This window comes from Cydia splendana, chromosome 24 (genome assembly GCF_910591565.1).
Source record: "Cydia splendana chromosome 24, ilCydSple1.2, whole genome shotgun sequence".
NCBI lineage: Eukaryota > Metazoa > Arthropoda > Insecta > Lepidoptera > Tortricidae > Cydia > Cydia splendana.
Genome location: NC_085983.1, coordinates 10280695 through 10300383, shown reverse-complemented (window position 1 = coordinate 10300383; position 19689 = coordinate 10280695). Strand labels below are relative to the sequence as shown.

The window sequence follows — 19689 nt, the reverse complement described above, 5'->3', positions numbered from 1 at the left end:
ATTGAATGAACAGTTAAATGTACTTAAGGACTTCGCTTTGCTCGCTCGTTCGAAAATATGTGCAGTACGGAACCCTTGGGACGCGAGTTCGACTCGCACTTGACCGGTTTTTTTGGTGTTATTATGTGGCTGTTTATTGTAAAAAAAATCATGAAAAAATCTATTTATAATAGTTTCGAAAAAAAACATACGTCCGCGCGTTGCCAGGCACGGTGTAAATAAAAAGATACCCCGCGTAATGAAAAGAAGTCCAATATTTTGGTCGTTGCCGAGTATAGGTACAGTACTTTATGTGCATAAGGTTTTTTTAGTCCAATTAATGTTTTTTTGTTATAATTAAAGAATAATTGCATTTTTAAATTAGAAATACACTAACTGATAATGCCAACTTATGTAATGAATTTAAGTAAAACCAATTATGTATTTTTATATTTTTACAATAACTTTATAACGTAGGTGGTCAAATTTTACCAGTCATTGACGTCATTTATTTAACATTAAATCAAACTTAGCGTGGTATCGTAGGGTGCAGTAACATCTGGTATCGTAGGATGCAGTACTCATACTCATACTCACACACAGTAACATCTGAGCAATGGTTTTTACAATAATGTATGCAATTTTATCAACATTTTCGTAAGAAATTTCTCAAATGAAATCGGGTCTGTCTCTTGATGAAAACAAATCCACACAGAAATAGGAAACAAACACACACACACACACACACACACACACATACCAAATCCATAGGAAAAAATCCGTTCCGTATTTTTATATATGTATTTGATTCATTAAGTTGTAATTCCTGTTTTGGAACACCTAACATCCCTCTATTTTAATTTATTTATCACAAAAGCTACCACAAAATGTAATAATTTCCCTCTTTGCATACTTGGCAACGTCCAACATACTGGACTTTTTATACGTGTTTTACCCATAAAAACAACACATTTTTAAATAAATCATACAGCCACGTAAGAAACAGTTAGAAATATATTACATGTTTTTTCTACTCCCGTACTTTTATTTGTCATTTAAAGGGCCGTGCACACACCTTTAAAACCCTACCTTATAGTTGTCAAGACAAGTCTTTAGTCTATTCCCCAAAAAAGAATTCGTGCATACACGCAGTATCTTTTTGGCGATTTTACGATACTTCGTGTAATGACCACTTAAAAAATATTGAATGAAATACAGTGTTGCCAACGTGTCGTTCATTCATTCTTTTCCCGCCCTTACCCTCCTATTTTGCTACTTCTTGAATTAAAAATATTTGTTAAATTCACAATTTTATTTCAAAGTAAGTACTTGGTCGTAGAAAAAGTATTGTATGCAACGTTGTTTAACTGAGTCAAAAAATACTCGAGGCGTCTTTATTAACAATTTTTGGCTTCGTCTCAAATTGTTACTCACGCCACTCGCCTTTTTTGACCTCTCTTAAACAACGGTTGCATAAAATACTATTAACGCTCATAATACTGTCATATAAAAAAAAATATGGGAAATATATCAGTCTGTCGGATGCTTCCTTGTAAGTTCTGCGTTCTGTAGGACTTTGACAAAAAGATTATGTTCACACTGGTTCCTAACTTCCCAATATTTTTTATTTACTTAAATATAACATATCTCTCAAGTAGTGGTAGTAGTAGTTTCCTGGTAGTGAAAGTACCTACGCTACGCTACCAGGAAAGAATCGCTATGCTTTAATATTTGGTGCAGATTTTTGTTCTTGGGATGTCCAGTATAGTGGACATCATCGATTTAAGGGTTAAAATAAATCAAGTAATGATTTAAAAAAAGGAAACAGTCTGAACGCTAAAGCTAGGCACGTCGCGTGCGCTTTATGTCCATTGATTTTAAATTTGTATTTTCCTGCGGGTTTTGTCACGGCGCGAATTTTAAACTACCGGCGGCGGCGCGCTGACTCCTTATGGCGGCGGCGCGCACGTCTAATTTTACCCCCGTGGCGTCAGGGGCACGGCAAATGGATGCGCCGTTTGGCGTTCAAAACGTTGATGAGTTGTGCCTGTACAGGTCGCGTCCAAGTCCCTCTGCGTGCTGAACGTGGGCCGCAACGCCATCGGTGCGGCCGCCGTGCGCGTGGCGGGCGTCGGAGCCCTGCTGTCCCTCGGGCTCCAAGGGGCGAGGATCCTGGCCGACGCCGCGCCGCTGCTGCAGCAGGCGCTCCAGCAGGACACGCACCTGCAGGTACACTAAATGCGGACCTTTCAGAACCTGTACACTTCTTTTTCGAAGAACCCCATCCTATTGCTCATCAAGAAAACCTCCAACTAATTTCACATCCGGAGTGTGGTTCTTCACCTTTTCAGTACCTCCTGTCACCCCTATGACTAACTAGGGCTATGTTCCGAATCACGCTCACGACGCTTACAGTGCTGGCTGCCGGTCCGAATCCACTCAAGGCCGCGTGAGTGGTGTTTTGTTTCGGACCGGTCATTGTCAAACGTCGCTTTGACGTTCGCGCTCAAGGTGCTTACGCCTGGGAGTGTGAGCACCGTGAGCGCCATCCATTGACGCCATCAATGACATCACGATATCTCATGTAAGCGCTAACTTGGCTTGACACGCTGCCGCGTGTCTAGATGAGCGTGAATCGGTTCGATTGTGAGCGTGCTGTGAGCGTAATTCGGAACACTGATTCGGGATCCTGATTTTACCCCTCCCCCAAATAATTATCAATATTTTTTCTTACAGGTATTTTCTTTGTCAACTTTAATTGAGTTTATTACCCCCGTAAAGAACCAGCTTTACCCCTACGGGGGTAATTAAGTACCCCCAGATTCAACCGTTCAACCGTTGTTCTTGGGTATGAGAATGAACACTCTGCTCTGATGATGATTTATAAAAACTATCCTATGTCCATCCCCGGGCCTCAAACTATCTCTATACCAAATTTCAACTAAATCGGTTCAGCGGTTGAACTACCTATAACACTTTACTCTTTGAGTTGAACGTTAAGAGGTGAAAGACATACAGACACACTGTCACATTTATAATATTAGTATGTATTTGTCACAGAGGATAGACCTGCGCGACAACAGACTGGGCGCGGAGGGGCTACAGGCGATCATCACCGCCATGCAGACCAACACCACCCTCACTCAGGTCGACCTGGACGACCCCGCGGTGAGTCAACTGATGCACTGAACGAGTATATGAGACTAATCAAATGATAGACCTGCGTGACAACAGGCTGGGCGCGGAGGGGCTGTAGGCGATGCTCACCGCCATGGAGGCCAACACCACCCTCACTCAGGTCGACCTGGACGACCCCGTGGTGAGTCAACTGATGCACTCAACGAGTATATGAGACTAATCAAATGATAGACCTGCGCGACAACAGGCTGGGCGCGGAGGGGCTGCAGGCGATCCCTGACCGCCATGGAGACCAACACTACCCTCACTCAGGTCGACCTGGACGACCCCGTGGTGAGTCAACTGATGCACTCAACGAGTATATGAGACTAATCAAATGATAGACCTGCGCGACAACAGGCTGGGCGCGGAGGGGCTGCAGGCGATCCCTGACCGCCATGGAGACCAACACTACCCTCACTCAGGTCGACCTGGACGACCCCGTGGTGAGTCAACTGATGCACTCAACGAGTATATGAGACTAATCAAATGATAGACCTGCGTGACAACAGGCTAGGCGCGGAGGGGCTGTAGGCGATACTCTCCGCCATGGAGGCCAACACCACCCTCACTCAGGTCGACCTGGACGACCCCGTGGTGAGTCAACTGATGCACTGAACCACTATATGAGACTAAAAAAATGATAAAACAGACTGAAGTTAGTCTTAAAATACGCGTAAAGTGCAGGGGGACAATTTCGACTGCCAGGTACCTTATTTCAACTAATCGAAATACCTTCCATGTTTTACATTGTTAACTAGACTTACATACAACACATATTTTTCGCTATCTGGACATTTATTCATTTTAGGAGCCATCCCCATCAGCGCGAAGGAGATATTTACCTGAAATTTTCAAATCTGAGTAGGGGCTCAGCTAATATATCCTCTTAAACCGATCTGGCCTAGTGGGTTGATCTTGCCTGCGAAGCCGGTGGTTCTGGGATCGATCCCGGTAAGGGCATTTATTTGTGTGATGAACACAGATATTTGTTCCTGTGTGATGGGTGTTTTCTATGTATTTAAGTATGTATTTATCTATATAAGTATGTTTATATCGTCGCCTATAGTACAAGCTATGCTTAGTTTGGGGCTAGGTCTTTCTGTGTAAGATGTCCCCAATATTTATTTATTATTTATGTAAACCGAATGATGTTTCGTAGGAGACGTCGTCCCCTAGCGAGGCGCTGGCGGCGCGGCTGACGCGCGAGGTGCGCGCGCTGTGCCGGCGCAACGAGCCCGCCGCCGCCAGCCCCGAGCGGCGCGTCACCAGGAAGATCAGCCTCACCTGCCACACGCACTGTCTACACCGGGTAACTATCGCTACTAGCGAGGCGCTGGCGGCGCGGCTGACGCGCGAGGTGCGCGCGCTGTGCCGGCGCAACGAGCCCGCCGCCGCCAGCCCCGAGCGGCGCGTCACCAGGAAGATCAGCCTCACCTGCCACACGCACTGTCTACACCGGGTAACTATCGCTACTAGCGAGGCGCTGGCGGCGCGGCTGACGCGCGAGGTGCGCGCGCTGTGCCGGCGCAACGAGCCCGCCGCCGCCAGCCCCGAGCGGCGCGTCACCAGGAAGATCAGCCTCACCTGCCACACGCACTGTCTACACCGGGTAACTATCGCTACTAGCGAGGCGCTGGCGGCGCGGCTGACGCGCGAGGTGCGCGCGCTGTGCCGGCGCAACGAGCCCGCCGCCGCCAGCCCCGAGCGGCGCGTCACCAGGAAGATCAGCCTCACCTGCCACACGCACTGTCTACACCGGGTAACTATCGCTACTAGCGAGGCGCTGGCGGCGCGGCTGACGCGCGAGGTGCGCGCGCTGTGCCGGCGCAACGAGCCCGCCGCCGCCAGCCCCGAGCGGCGCGTCACCAGGAAGATCAGCCTCACCTGCCACACGCACTGTCTACACCGGGTAACTATCGCTACTTTATTCTTAACTCTTAATAAATAGATGAATCATCTATTTGACAGCTGCAAAAACACAAAATTCATACCGTTGAGGAACATTTTACCAACTTGGTTCCTCGGCGCGGTGGTGCCGCTTCGGCGCTGAGCTGACTATTGCCCAATGTTGGGGGCCCCCAAGCTCCATGTCGACGCCTATATGCGAACGTCATTCGTAGCATGGCACTATACGGGGCACCTATATGGGCCGGGAGGCTTAACAACAAAACGAGGGCCCTCCGAAGGCCTCAGAGAGTGATTGCGCAGCGCATTATAAGAGGATACAAGACCATAGGGCATGCAGCCGCTTGCGCCCTCGCCGGCACCATACCGTGGGACCTTGACGCCCGACTCCTGGCCGAGAGGACGGAGTTTGAAGTTGACATTGCAGTCATTTTATCTTTCGTCAAATGGCCAGCTTATCGCAAATATCGCAATATAGGTTCAATCTAATATCAATTGTTTAAATAAATAGTTGGTAATTGCATCTAATTAATGATTTGTTATCTGATACAAAATCAGTCGTAACTCTGAAAGGGACTCGGCAACAGTGGTAGCCCCCATAGAGACTTTTGTTCAGGACGTTAAAATCTATATTATATCAAAATATTTAACTGAAACCACATTTTCCATACTTTTGCTACGGGGTTCTTTACAAATACCATAAAACATAACAAAGTAACTATTACACTAACAAAGAATATTAAATTACAAAGAAAATAGCATAATAAAAATGAGTACAATTTACAGGACAAAAGAGTCACGGCTCAGTGAATACGCTTAGCTCTTTCGAGCAAAGCACTGATTTTCTGCCGAAACCCAGGTCACAACAGAGAATGTGAAAGTTTTCACAAAAAATGGTACCATTTAGTTTTTTTTCGAAAATCCATCAAATTTTGGGTTACTTAAACTCAGAATCACAAGTACTATTGAATGAGAGAAAGAAAAAAGTAGAAATAACTCAAAAGTTAAAGGATATTTGTGACGTTCCACGGGAAAAGGTACCTTATGAGGGTTTCTAGTTTCGGAGATATTAAATGTTTTGTAAAGAGGTGAAAAAATGCTCAATTTTTTTTTATTGTGTGATCTGAAACCTTAATGCGTAACGTTTGTTTACCTGTTTTTATTTTTGTTATAAGTTAGTTATAAGCCTAGTAATGTCGTCTCAGAGTTTAGTAGAAAAGGTACCTTATGGAAAAAAGATTGAAAATTCCCAAAAAAACTAGTCAATACGGGAAAAGAAGTTTGGTAGAGAACTGTATTAGCATTCTGCAAAACTAATTTGATAATTTCAGTTCTGGTTGGGGCGCCTCGCAAATATTATAACCGTACATAGACCGACATCACAAATCCAAGTAGACTGCTATTATACCAAAGTTACTCTCGTCAAGTCTTTCTTAACTAGAATAATCTTCATTTGGTTTGGTCGCATGCAGTAAATCAGCCATTGGTTTGCTGAAAAATGCCAATACCCGACGCATTACCTTATGGAATATCTGAGGTCATTGAACCTCAATGCCGCTTATCTTCAATAGCAACCGAAATATATTATTGATAAGAAATAGACGATTTATACCATCTTAACCCCAAAATATTATTAGTTTATCCTAACTGTTCCATCATCATCATGCCTCATCATGTAACTTGACCACAAGGTACCTTTTCATTACATACAAATTATTGGTCTTTTTTAAGATTATTATGACGAAGAACTAATTAAATTGGGGGCAGTTTAATGTAAATTAATATTTTCTATTCATAAAAGATAAACTATAATATGATTGATATTTTGTAGTGATGTATTATTAGATTTATTTCCATAAGGTACCTTTTCGTAAATGTATGGAGCAAATACTGTTATTGTTATGTAAGTTTAAAGTGGCATAAGGAGTTAAATATAGTATTTAGTTGGGGTTTTAGGATTTATTTCATTTGAATGACAGAATTTCTTTCATATGTGCTCAGAAAAATTGATTGTGTGTCACATTAAAAGTAAAAATATTCAATTTTGTGATTTTATATGAAAAAGTCAGAAAATACATTTTCACCTCTAAATCGGTATTGTTTTTTGCTTAAACTGTCTGTCAGTGTCGTTTTCTAATAGATAAAATTTAAATCTTGAGAGTTCATTGCAATCAATCGTGAAAATGAAATAAAACTTTATTTTCAAGAGATTGGTTAGTATACACATAAATCAGTCGATATCAAAAGTTTCTATTTGCATTACAGAACAAGTCGCAATATTTTTTTAATCTCAGATATATAAGGCATTATTATTTGTAGTCAACTATGTAACTTACTTCAGGAACATAGTTTTTTAGGCGGCTAAACTTAAAACTTCTCTATCGTAAAGTTGCTCATTTCACAACATTATTTTCAAAAAATCATATCTCTGTAACTACGCAACCTAGAAGGTTGATCTTTTGTGTTATCGATAGGTTATTTATTGTAGATTACTGGGGTATGCATAACTCCATACCCGCCATAAGGTACCTTTGACCGTGGGACGTCACATTTAAAAAAAATTTTAATGGTAAGTGAGAATGCCCGTACACGCGGTTTTAAAATCGCGGATTACTACGGCAAAAAAACGTGTGTGCACAAGAGGCCTAACTGTAGCAGCCTGACTGACTACTATGTGTACTAGTCTAGTATAGTACAAGTACATACTAACTTTACATTGGAATTGATTTATAGAGTGGGTATGATTTTTGTAGCTGGGTGTAGTATATGCAGTGTGGTGTGTGTTGTTACAGAGTTTGGCGGCGGAGGAGCCCCGCGCCGGGCGGGAGACGCGCGACCGCGACCGCGACACGCGCCTGCGCTCCCCCGCGCCCTCCCCCGCCGGCTCCCCCACCCCCGCCATGCACCCCTCGCGCTTCTCCGTGAGTACGCACACATACACAAAACACACGCGCGCGCACACATACACACCAATACACAAACGCATATACAAAAAACAGAACGGAATAACAGTATACATATACAAATTGCAAACAAACAACCATACACCATTTTGTTTGGTTTCCAGACAGTTGGAATTGGAACCTCTATGATCCGTAGGTCTATAACCTCCGCTGATACTCATAAATGAATTTAAATATTATAGGTGACGCGGGTAACGCCGGAGCGCTCGCCGACCGACACGGCGGCCCTACGCTCGCCGTACTCCACCCCTTCTAGGTTCAAAGTCGTGCAGGTAACACTCATTTTATATTTACTAAGAACTTCTTTGTTTTTAAGTATAACCACTAAATCTAGTTTAAACATGCGGCGCTGTGAGCTGTCAGTTTTGAAAAAAAAAAACCATTACCGTAAAATAAGGTAACTAATGTAGTCCTTATAAGCAGAACTATTCTTAACGAGCCTTTATGATTTGTACTCGTTACATTTATTTTGGAGCTTCACTCTCTCATTAAAGCAAAATGTGAGACGCAATACACATTGGACAAAAAAATTGGATAGATGGAATACCACCCATTAGATACACTAATGATCTTTCTACATTATATACTCAACATAATTCGAAAAATACCTTAACTCAAAAATGGACGGCAAAGTCGACTTTGCCGTTTAAAAAATAGGTTGCGAAGCGCGTAGTTTATGGTCAGTCAAAAATTAAAAAGTTAAAAACATTGCAGTCTCGATTTTGGGACTGCAATGTTGCATACAAATTCCATCCAAATTCCATTTATTTGTCGAGTTCCAAACTTTTTAAAAGTTGAAATGGCCATATCAAATGAAGGCACAGGCCCATTAAACAGCCAAACAGATGATTAGTACCGCGACTATTTAGCTGTCTCAAATAGGTTGGCGTATTTTCGGCAGAAAAATACACTTCTATTTTTTTATTAATAAAATAAAAAGGCGGCAAAGCTAATTTTTCAATTGTTTCTACTTTTTTCTGTGAAAATATATACGTAAGAAAGTTGCTTTTGTAAAATATTTCTATGATATTTATATTTCTTGCACCATTTTTGAGAAAAGCACTATATATGACTCGGCTGGAAGGCTACTTGCTGGCTTCGGATTCAATTAAACAGACTCCCAAGGTCGTCCGTTTAAAACAAATCCTCAGCCTGCAAGTAGCTACTTCCGAGCCTCGACAATAATGTACTATTACATATTTTACTGGAACTTGAATTTGGACCATAGTTGTAAGCTGTGGACTAAAGTTACCTGATTTTACATTATCGTATTGCCCGATTTGTAGCTGGCCCGGAACGGCTAATCCTTTGTCTATTGTTAAGTCATATTAAGTAAAACCGCACGTGCCATTACCTGCAAAAAAACCGGGCAAGTGCGAGTCGGACTCGCGCACGAAGGGTTCCGTACCATAATGCAAAAAACAAAACGGTCACCCATCCAAGTACTGACCCCGCCCGACGTTGCTTAACTTGGGTTAAAAATCACGTTTGTTGTATGGGAGCCCCACTTAAATCTTTATTTTATTCTGTTTTTAGTATTTGTTGTTATAGCGGCAACAGAAATACATCATCTGTGAAAATTTCAACTGTCTAGCTATCACGGTTCGTGAGATACAGCCTGGTGAGTGGTGACAGACGGACGGACGGACAGCGGAGTCTTAGTAATAGGGTCCCGTTTTACCCTTTGGGTACGGAACCCTAAAAAGGGTCGTATAAATTCTAATTGGCACCTGAGCGCGGGCTACTCAAACGCTCAAAAAACCAGTGTAGTAACCTCTCCGATAGCGCGCCTTTGTTACGCATCTCGATGACACATTTTAGAATGGTTCTGTAGCGCTCGACTCGCCGGCACTCAGTAATTACTTATTCTGTGGTAGAGGGACCACACAAGAAGTGGCAAATTATTTGTCCATTAGTTCATTTTGAGTCTTATTGCAATTTCCATAGTAGTTGTAATTCGATAACCGGTTAAAGTGACCGATGAAGTAGCACGCGCCGTTTTACTTAACAATAGACAAAGGATTTGCCGTTCGGGGCAGCTACGAATCGAACGACTATACCTGCACATTAAATTTCACGCAGTTCTGTTTAGAAATGCGACCTTTACAGAAGGAAAGCTGAAACGAAGACTCGCGCTCATTCGGTCAGTCACTGAACTCACTGGTCAACACGAATAACAAAATGTCAATGTTTCCCAGGTAGCGGAGCCGCCTCAGATCCAAGTACAGTCAGCCACGCCGGAGCAACCCACCCTGCGGTCCTCTCGCTTCTCCGTCACGCGCAACATGGACACCATGTACAACCCCTCCGCGCCCTCCCCCCCGCCCACGCCCATGGCCACCAAACACAAGCCCAGCAGTGGGCGGACCACAGACTGTACCAATGATATAACAACTAAAGTGACAGACAAAGTTAATGAAACTGTAATAATTAAAGACACTAGTGTGAAAGAGAGTGATAAAGAAGAGGTCGAAATTAAAACTGAAAAGACAAAAAGTGATATAACGAGTGATGAAACTGTTGTTAATAGATTAAATAGTGTTACGGTTAGTGATAGTGAGTTGGAGAACGTTTCCCACGATAAGACGGAGAGCCTGTCTCACGACGAGGCGGTTAGTGTAATAGGTGATAATAAAATTACTAAAACCGAGACGAAATTAGTTAAAAATAGCAAAGCGGTGAGTGAGAGTGAGATGATTGATGTACAGGTGTCCGTTACGGTGAAGAAAGAGACGGTAGATACGTCCAAAGCGCGTGACCAAATTAATGAGGATGAAGTGGTAGAGAAACGTGACGATGTCGCCATGAAGCAGATAGAAGCGATTACAGAAGACCTCGGCAACCTTATAGAGGAGATGCGCGACAGAACCAAAACTGTTAAACCTGTTAAACTGAAGAGTGATTGCACGCAAACTGATATAAATATAAATAGCAAATTAGATACCTTTGACGATGTACCTGTTATTAATCGAGATAATGTAGTTCTTAAGAAAAACAAAAGCGAATCGAGCCTGGACAGCCCCGATTTAGAAGTGTCCAGGCTTATGAACAAAAAGTTGATCGGGAGCCCGTTCTGCGATAGCAGTTCCTCTTTGGAAATATCCGGAAGCTCCATGGAGAGTCTGAACGCGATAGAGCCGGCCAAACCTATAATCATACAGGAATCCGTTGAATCAGATTCAGAACTGGATAGAAGAAAAACTGTGGTATTCTCTACTGAGAGCAGTATAGAATCCACTAGTGAAGTTACTCCAGTCAACAGCGGGAATTTCTTGAACATGTCTGTCAGCTCCAACGAGAGTGTGTCTCCAATAATATTTGGGAAAAACAAGAAGATACACGGATCACTTTCCAGCCTCGAGGCTAGCGTGAGCTCCTTGGAGTCCAGACAGGAAAAAGTTATGGTAACTTCAGCGGATTCCGGTATAGAATATTCCTTGCAAAATCCAACAGAAAATAAAGAGGATAACTCGTCCAACGAAGGCACTTTAACGAACAATTCGAGTTTAAAAGAAACTGTAAAGAAAGACGGTTTCCAACATGAAACCCTCACCTGCTCTCCCAAAAGAACTTCCAGTTTGCTCGATGTGCCCGCGCTGAAGACTAAAGGTTTGGACAGGATGAGGAAAATATCGTGGGTCGCGCCTTCAGCCAGTTTCCATATACCGAAGGAACCGGAAAAGGAATCCAAAATGCCGGGCCATTTAGAAAAATTACTAAGCCTCTTCCAACACCCCACCAGTATATTTTCTAGAAACTCTGAGGACGAGAAGAAATCTGCTTCGAATACTCCTCCTAGAAAGGATTCTTCTCTCACCAGCTCCTTCTGGTCCTGGGGCAGCGCCATCGAGAAGACAGAAGAGAGAGAAGATGTAGAAAGTCTGTCAGAAGCCACAGATTCGACTCTTTCGGAGAGAGTCCAAGTTTCTTTCGTCGACGAGTCTTTCTCGAAGAAACTTGATAGTAAAACGCCGTCGACGGACACGGACAACACGCTGAGCGAGTTCCAGTCTTTGCAGCAAGGCAACTCGGAGGCGAGCGAGCCGGAAATAGAAAAAGTTACCGAAAAAACCACCGATGACAATTTAGTACAAAATTTAGGTTTAAGCTTAAAGTGTGACGCTAGCGCCAACGGCAACAGAGACGTGGCGAGAGCGCGTGATATACTAGATCTCAGTAAACCCAACGACTTAAATAAAAACTATGATACAAGTAAGCCAGACACCAACAAGAACTCCGGGGAGGAATCTAAAGAAGATAAAGATAGAGAGACCATCAGACCTAGGTCTTTCGCTGCGGTCTTGAAAGCGTCCGGCTCTGAGAACACTCCAGACAAGCAGAGTCCGGAAACGGGACAATCGGTTGACAAGCTACCCAGCAAGGTTATCCGGGGCATCAAAGAAAACATAAGCCCTGAAAACACATTGACGTCCACTATGACTAAAGCGCTAGCTTTTGAACTGACGGAAAAACAGGTTAAAAGTCAACCGATAGTAAACACAGTTTGGGAAGTAACGTTAGATGATCCTAAAATAGAAGAGAAAATTCAAGATTTAGCGCCCATAGCTACTATAGAGGAAACATGTGACGATACGATAGAAAACGCGCAGTTAGATTACATTGACGATATCAAATTTGATGATAAAAACACTTCGAGCGACAGCGGCGTCACATTGGAAGGTGAGAAAAAAGATTTAGAAAGTGTCGATTTAGGTAAAGACGCATTATCGTACCTTATTTATGAAAACCAGGGGCTAGTTGTTGAAACGAAGTCTGAAGCTGAACCTAGCTTAGCCCAAGAATTAAGAGACGCAGAAATTAAGGAGCAGCTCCTCGATATGTCACCAGAACTGGTTGTAGATGAAGCAATAGAGCCTGAGGTGTTCAAAGACTTGAAGACGTCCCCGGTCGTACCGGAGAGAGCGAAGCTCAAGAAAGCTAACTCAGCTGAAGACATCTCGCAGTGCGAGGAGAGTCAGAAGAAGACCATCGCTTTCAAAGTGCCTGAAATAGTCTCAACACCGAGGGATATACCAGAAAGGAGAACGAAATTACGATCGAGAAGCGGTTCCAGTCCAAAATCTTTGCCGGAGAGCTTGAACAAGCCTTCGCCGTTAACCAAAATGGACTCTATATTGTTTAAGAAAAAGAAAAAGGTGTCGTCTCTAGGGAAAATAGCTAGAGATTCTCTACTGGCGTTGAACATGAGCGAGGAAGAGATTGCAGAGTTCAGACGATCGTACAAGCTTACCTCGGTTGAAAGTTTGAGGTCTTTGGAGTCCGTGTCAGAAGACGCGAACTCTCAAAGCGGGGCCTCGGTTGATTCGAGATGTAGGTCCTGTCTACGGACCTCTCAGGAGAGCCTCATGTCTCTGGACTCCATAAATGAGGACTGCCGGTGCGGTGAGGACGAAAAACAGAGCCAATCTGGAAGATAATCGGGTACAAACAGCAACACCCCTAACTGTACATCGGTGACCTTATTACTAAAGGCATGAGGCCCGATGTACATTTAACAGTGTGGTCGATGGTACTTTAAATCAGAGTTATTGGGAGACTATGGTTGAGTATATGTGACGTTTTCAACCAAAAAGTACCACATTGTCGGTTGTCGATTTCAAATAGAAGCTATTTCTATGGAAATAGCGCCTTTTTCACAACCGACAATAAGTACCCTTTTGGTTGAGAATGCCACATATTATTAAGGGCTTGCGACTTGTTGTTTCGCACCTAAATGTTTTTTTTTCATCATTTTTTTAAGTACAAATTATAATAATCAATGTTTTTGATGCTTATATTATATGCTAATGCTTGTAAATAGAGTTTTACTGAAGAAAATAATAAGTTTCATTACGCCCTGTTGTAAAATATAAAACTTTAATGTTATACATAATGATGACGTATTTGCCAACGTCATATATGTGTAAATAAACTCTACTCAAACTATACATAGATCTCCCAAGATTCTAAGTGTATTAAATATTATGTACAGTGCGTTTGAAATTTTATATTAAAAAAAATAAGATTATCCATACTTAAATATATGTACAGATGGTAGAAGATTATATGGCTCTGCACACTAATATTGTCTCGTTCCAACAATAAGGAAAAGAGAGGGACACAATGTTCTCGATAATATTAATGTGTAGAATACGATGTTTATAATAGTGGTTCAATATATCAAATTGATATGTTGAAATTTCTTCTCAGAAGTTTATTACTATAGTAAATATTAAATAATCATGTATCTAACATAACGTGGCGCACTTCGCTGGATCCTATGACTGAAACTATAAATCTGTAAAAAGCGAGATGTAGCTATCTGATAGAGTGAGATGGTAAAAGATTTCGATTCAGATATGCTGAGTTTAAGTTAAATATCACTAGACAATGTTTACTTAAATTTTATAAAAAATATATTATATGCGGCATTATCTATGAAAAGGGACCTTATCGTCAATGGCGCTTACGCCGCACAGCATTGTATTTATATCGGAGCATCGATAATAATGGCGTAAGCGCCATCGACAATAAGGTCCCTTTTCATCGATAACGGCACATATATCTTGAGAAACTAAATACTAAATGTTATATCCAGAGTTCCAGATTTTAGGGGTCATAAATTTATGACAGGTAGAGAGTTCCTATATAGAGAAACTCAATTATCAAATGTGTCGTTTCGAAGCAAAACGTCCTATTTTGTGGCTTGCCTTATGGACGCTCTGACAGGTTATTCGTATAGAGATACAAGCAAATGTCGTCCTTATGGTAACCGGCAAAGTGGGACCTTTCACTAGACATCGACACATATTGGTCATTGAATGCCACCTAAAATCCGATGTCTGGTTAAATCTGGCAAAATCACGAAGGCTTGTACTTAAAATGCGTTTAATACTTAAATAAAATCAACAACAAACTTATTTTTATTACATCAGGTTTAAAATAATGATTGTGAAATAATTCAACCATAATTATTCCTTGTTGAGAATACTCTTTTAAACAAACTAGTTTTATATACTTTACAGTAGTGTGGGAATAAGCACTTTCCGTGCCTATGTCGAAAATTTAAATTGCCATATGTACTGTAAAACGTACAATACATGTGCGAATAGGTAATTCGCAACTCGGGATAAATTAAAACACGACCGAAGGGAGTGTTTCAAATCACGAGTTGCGTAAAGAAAGGACACTTAGAACAAGGAATTTAGTATATTGACCCTGTACATATCTCTATCGCTCGCGCGTATATATTGCTGTACCGCCCATGATGCCGGCGGTCAATGACACTGTGCCACAAAATAAGTAATAGTACTACCGTACAGAAAGGACACTTCCTACAAAACCGAAGTTTGACAGCGATTCAGAGTCGAATCATGATATCCCTTTCTAATTTATGGCACTATCCCTTTCGACTATTTAGGGTTGTCAAAATTCAAGTAATTATCTTATCTGTGGTTGTGCACGCAAAGGGACGTCAAGTTGTTTCAAACCTAATAATTGCTCGGAGCAATGCTGAGCCGAACGGAGCCGAGTTTGCCCGAAGCGAGGAGTGTCTCCCGACTGTGCGAGCGATATAGCAATAAAATTACGCGCGTGCGATTGAGGCGGGTCATTGTCCGATAGTCCTCGCGGTCCGCGTTCTTTCTTTACATTGTATGTAATATTTACTGGCGACGTATGATTCTAGCGAAGTGAGCTACAGCCGGGGAATAATGTAGCGTTTCGTCACTCAGTATAATCTATTCACAATTAAAAAAAAATGTTGATTCCTTAAAAATCATAAATCAACTCACATTAGAAATAGTAGCTTGTGTTACAAGGGATCAAAATGATATATTTCCGTCAAGGGCGTACATTAAATCCTGAATGAAGCGATGGATTCTAAAGTAGAATCCTGAGCGTAATGAGGGATTCAAGTGTTAAGCCCAAGACGAAATAATTTTGATACCGTGTGACACATACTGCTTTTCACATCACCTATGAGGAAATAGTTATGTTCCAAAATATGTAATATTTGACCAAAAAAAAAATAGTATGCAAGAAAGAAAAGATCGTGTCCATAACAGAAAAGTACAACTTTGATCCCTCCTAGCAGAGAAGGAAAGTGCCACTTTGATCCCTCCTAGCGGGGAAGAAAAAGCCCTTTTTCGAATAGGTGATGTAAAAAACTTTTTTTTTATTATGCCTGGAAAAGAGTTATTGTAGAAAAATCGTGCCCCAAGTTTGACAGCTGAAGTAGATGGTGCCGCGTGACACCGCGTGTGTTATGATAACTGGTTTTTTTTTAACGACAATATTTTTACCGCACAACGTAGTGCAGCACCATCTACGTCAGCTGAAATCCGAAACACGTTTTTGTCTTTAACTTTGCAATTCGCCTATAATTTAATTACTCTTTACCTCTAGTTTGTCAAGGTTTTTAAGCATTTTATTTTCTACCTTAAATATTGTGACAATAGTCTTTTAAAAATATTACCATTGACATTCGTCTTAATAACGACCTTATAGTCGGACAAGAAATTGTAGAAAATTATTGAGGGCGCCACTTCCTACGTAACTGTCACATTTTTAAACATAAAATATAACGTGAAATGATTAAACATGGCAACAATTTAGTATGGATTTTTTTTAGTTCCGTTTTATTTAATTTCTACTATTTTATGTCGCAAGTTTAACCTTTTGGACGCCAATAACCGATATATCCGTACCACAGGTTCAACGCCAAAAACCGATTAATTGGTCACAGACCACAGAGCAACATAGACCTACGTGCATTTGCATAAAGTCAATTTTAGTTTTGACACTTGGGTGACGTGGCGTCCGAGTGACAACTTTTGTGTTTGACACGGCGTCGAAAAGGTTAAAGGTAGAAAATAAAATGTATAAAACCATACATAAAATATAATTTATTATATAGATTGAGGACACATTGAGGATGGAGTGATGTATCGCTACTTGTGCCTACAGATGTTTAAAAAAGAGATGTGTGTGAAATAAATAATGAAACTATTTTCATATTGTTTTATTGAGTCATTAACTAGGTACTTATTACAGTTATTTAGATAATTCCACGGATGTACAGTCTGCAATAATATATTACTCTTCCGAAGGCCGCAAAAATATGTGACACGCTCTTATGGCTCTACAAATAAGATTGTGTCAGATATTTTTGCGGCCTTCGTTGTGTAACATATTATTGCAGGTGACTGTACAGTGAACAGAACTATTCGCTTAGCACGTTTGTATGTCCAGCTGGTACTACTTTCATTTTTTGCCATTTAAAATTGACCCTACTCGGCAAGAATTATAGATAAACTAGCAAACCACCCCGCCTTTGCACGGGTTACATAAAAACTTAACAAATTATACACCTAAACCTTCCTCAAAAATCACTATTGATAGGTGAATACCGCATGAAAAGCCGTTGAGTTCGTGAACATACAGACAGACAGACCGATGCGGCGGGAGACTTTGTTTTACAAATACAAATCGTTTATTGACCAAATATTTTTACAATTGACATCACAGATCAGGTGATTTTATCAGGTGTAGTGACATTCCCTCACATGGTCGCGACCCTCAGTCATGAGGAATCGAGGAAGAAGTGACATTTTAATCATTCCAGAGTATAGCTGTGCTATAGTTCGTTTTTTTAGTATAAGAAAAAAAGTAAACAATCTTGACGTGTCTTTCTATTGAAAAAACACTAAAATAAGTCACGGCAAATATGCAACAATTATGAATCATACACGATTATTTACATTCTTTTGCTTTCATAAGTAACTAGACGGGCCCGCAGCTCCGCTCGCGTAAATGAAATAAAGAGTTCGTCTTATGTTTAGTTAAATACCGACATTATTATGTATTCAACCCTGCCATGGTTTAAAACTGTGATAGGGATTTCTTCCCAAGTAGCATGGAAGTGTCGGCAACATCAATATAGCAGCCAATTAAGAACTTAGAGTGATTTAAGGGACGTATAAGAGTGTCAGAAAAGTTTTAAGCTGTATAAAAGGTACTTTACAGACATTATACAGCTCAAGCTGTATAAAATCATTATAAAGGATTCTGCGGAAGCATGGGGTGCTTTATCAGAATATAAAAAATCTACTATAAAACTAAAAGTGTTGTGAGAGACTACAAGCTAATTCTATCGTAAAAGCTGTATACAGGCTGTATTGTAGTAACACTTGGCACTTTTAGCTGTACAAAAGTATCTGTCAACTCCGTTTTAAAACATTAAGTGTTATGAAACACTACAAGCTAATTTTATCGTAAAAGCTGTATACAGGCTGTATTGTAGTATCACTTGGCACTTGTAGCTGTACAAATGTATCTGTCAACCCCGTTTTAAAGCTATTTCTTAAGGCGTAATCTTACTCTCCTATAAGAATAGTAGTTGTATAACTTCTATCTGTAAGGGTATTATAAAACCAAATGAATAAATGGCAGCTATAGTACAGCTTTTTCTGTATTACTGATAGAGTCGCTTATAACAATCTTTTGGCGTAATTTTACACTCGTATAAGTATAGTAGTGTAATGATTTCTGAAAATAAGTGTATTATAAAACTAAAGGAATATATGACAGTTACAGTCTTCTTCTTCCTCGCGTTTTCCCGGCATTTCGCCACGGCTCATGAGAGCCTGGGGTCCGCTTGACAACTAATCCCATGATTTGACGTAGGCACTAGTTTTAGTTTTTTAGTTTTTACGAATGTTTTTAATGAATGACAGTTACAGTACAGGTTTTTTATTTGTTATACGGATCTCTAAAGAGAATTATAACTTATGTACGGAGAACCGAAATACAGCCAAACGAATACAAATATTCTATTATAAAGCTGTTTTAATTACAAAAGCTGTAAAAGACACTCTATTTATTACACAGCACAGCTACTAAGATTATAATGCTCTCCAACTATCCTGTAGGCTGTTTAAAAATTGTCGCCATTTTACAAGAAATAAAAAAACGTATTTGTAAATATAATTAAAGAAATACTTGCAAATATTTAGCAGACTAACGCCGTGTTATGATTACCAGCTAAAATAAATTGTTTAGCCTTAGAATTAATATTTATAAATATGTTTGATACTCTAACCTTAAAAACAAACAGTAACTTTACCGATTTTTGATATTTTCCTTATGGTTTCTCTTTGTTATTTTGCAGGCGCGTAAATATTTTGCCAGAAAAGATACACAGGTTCACAATAAATAATAATCCGCACTTACCAATAATGTAAAATTCCATTCAAGTCCTGTATAATATTTACTTTTACTTTTACCATCCACTATAACACTTTATTGTCGCCATTACTATATTACGAATGAACAAGATTAAGACATTTTAGTTTCTTAAATGATTATTATTCTCTTGTAATTCTTTCTTATAACTAATTGAAAACTTATATTCTTATATCGTACTTATAAGAGATTATCTGTAGTGTTAAGGTTTCCTGTTACACCGAAATATAGCTGTAATGCAGCTATTATGCAGCTTATGTATTGCTTATACAGCTACTCTACAGCTCTAATAACGCCAAAGGCTGTATAATTTGGGCCCTTTTTTTACTTATAAGGGCTGTATAAGCGCTTATACAGCCTTTGTACAGCCTAACTGTACAGCTTATAGTATACAAATAAACTTTAATACAGCTTATAT

At 40.6% G+C, this 19689-nt stretch overlaps 1 protein-coding gene across 2 annotated transcripts in view; it reads left to right on the top strand.

The window, feature by feature from the left end:
- The window catches only part of LOC134802308 (uncharacterized), a 79196-nt gene extending 64249 nt beyond the window's left edge, over nucleotides 1-14947 (top strand). Inside the window, exons 9-14 of one of the 2 annotated variants that reach the window (XM_063774894.1) lie at nucleotides 2035-2208; nucleotides 3040-3147; nucleotides 4322-5068; nucleotides 7857-7985; nucleotides 8210-8299; nucleotides 10226-14947. In XM_063774894.1, coding sequence (XP_063630964.1) covers nucleotides 2035-2208; nucleotides 3040-3147; nucleotides 4322-5068; nucleotides 7857-7985; nucleotides 8210-8299; nucleotides 10226-13465 — 4488 coding nt within the window. In that variant the 3' untranslated portion in view covers nucleotides 13466-14947. Of the gene's footprint in view, nucleotides 1-2034; nucleotides 2209-3039; nucleotides 3148-4318; nucleotides 5069-7856; nucleotides 7986-8209; nucleotides 8300-10225 lie in introns of both variants that reach the window. The other variant, XM_063774893.1, reaches the window with a different exon arrangement.
- Nucleotides 14948-19689: the final 4742 nt, after the last annotated feature.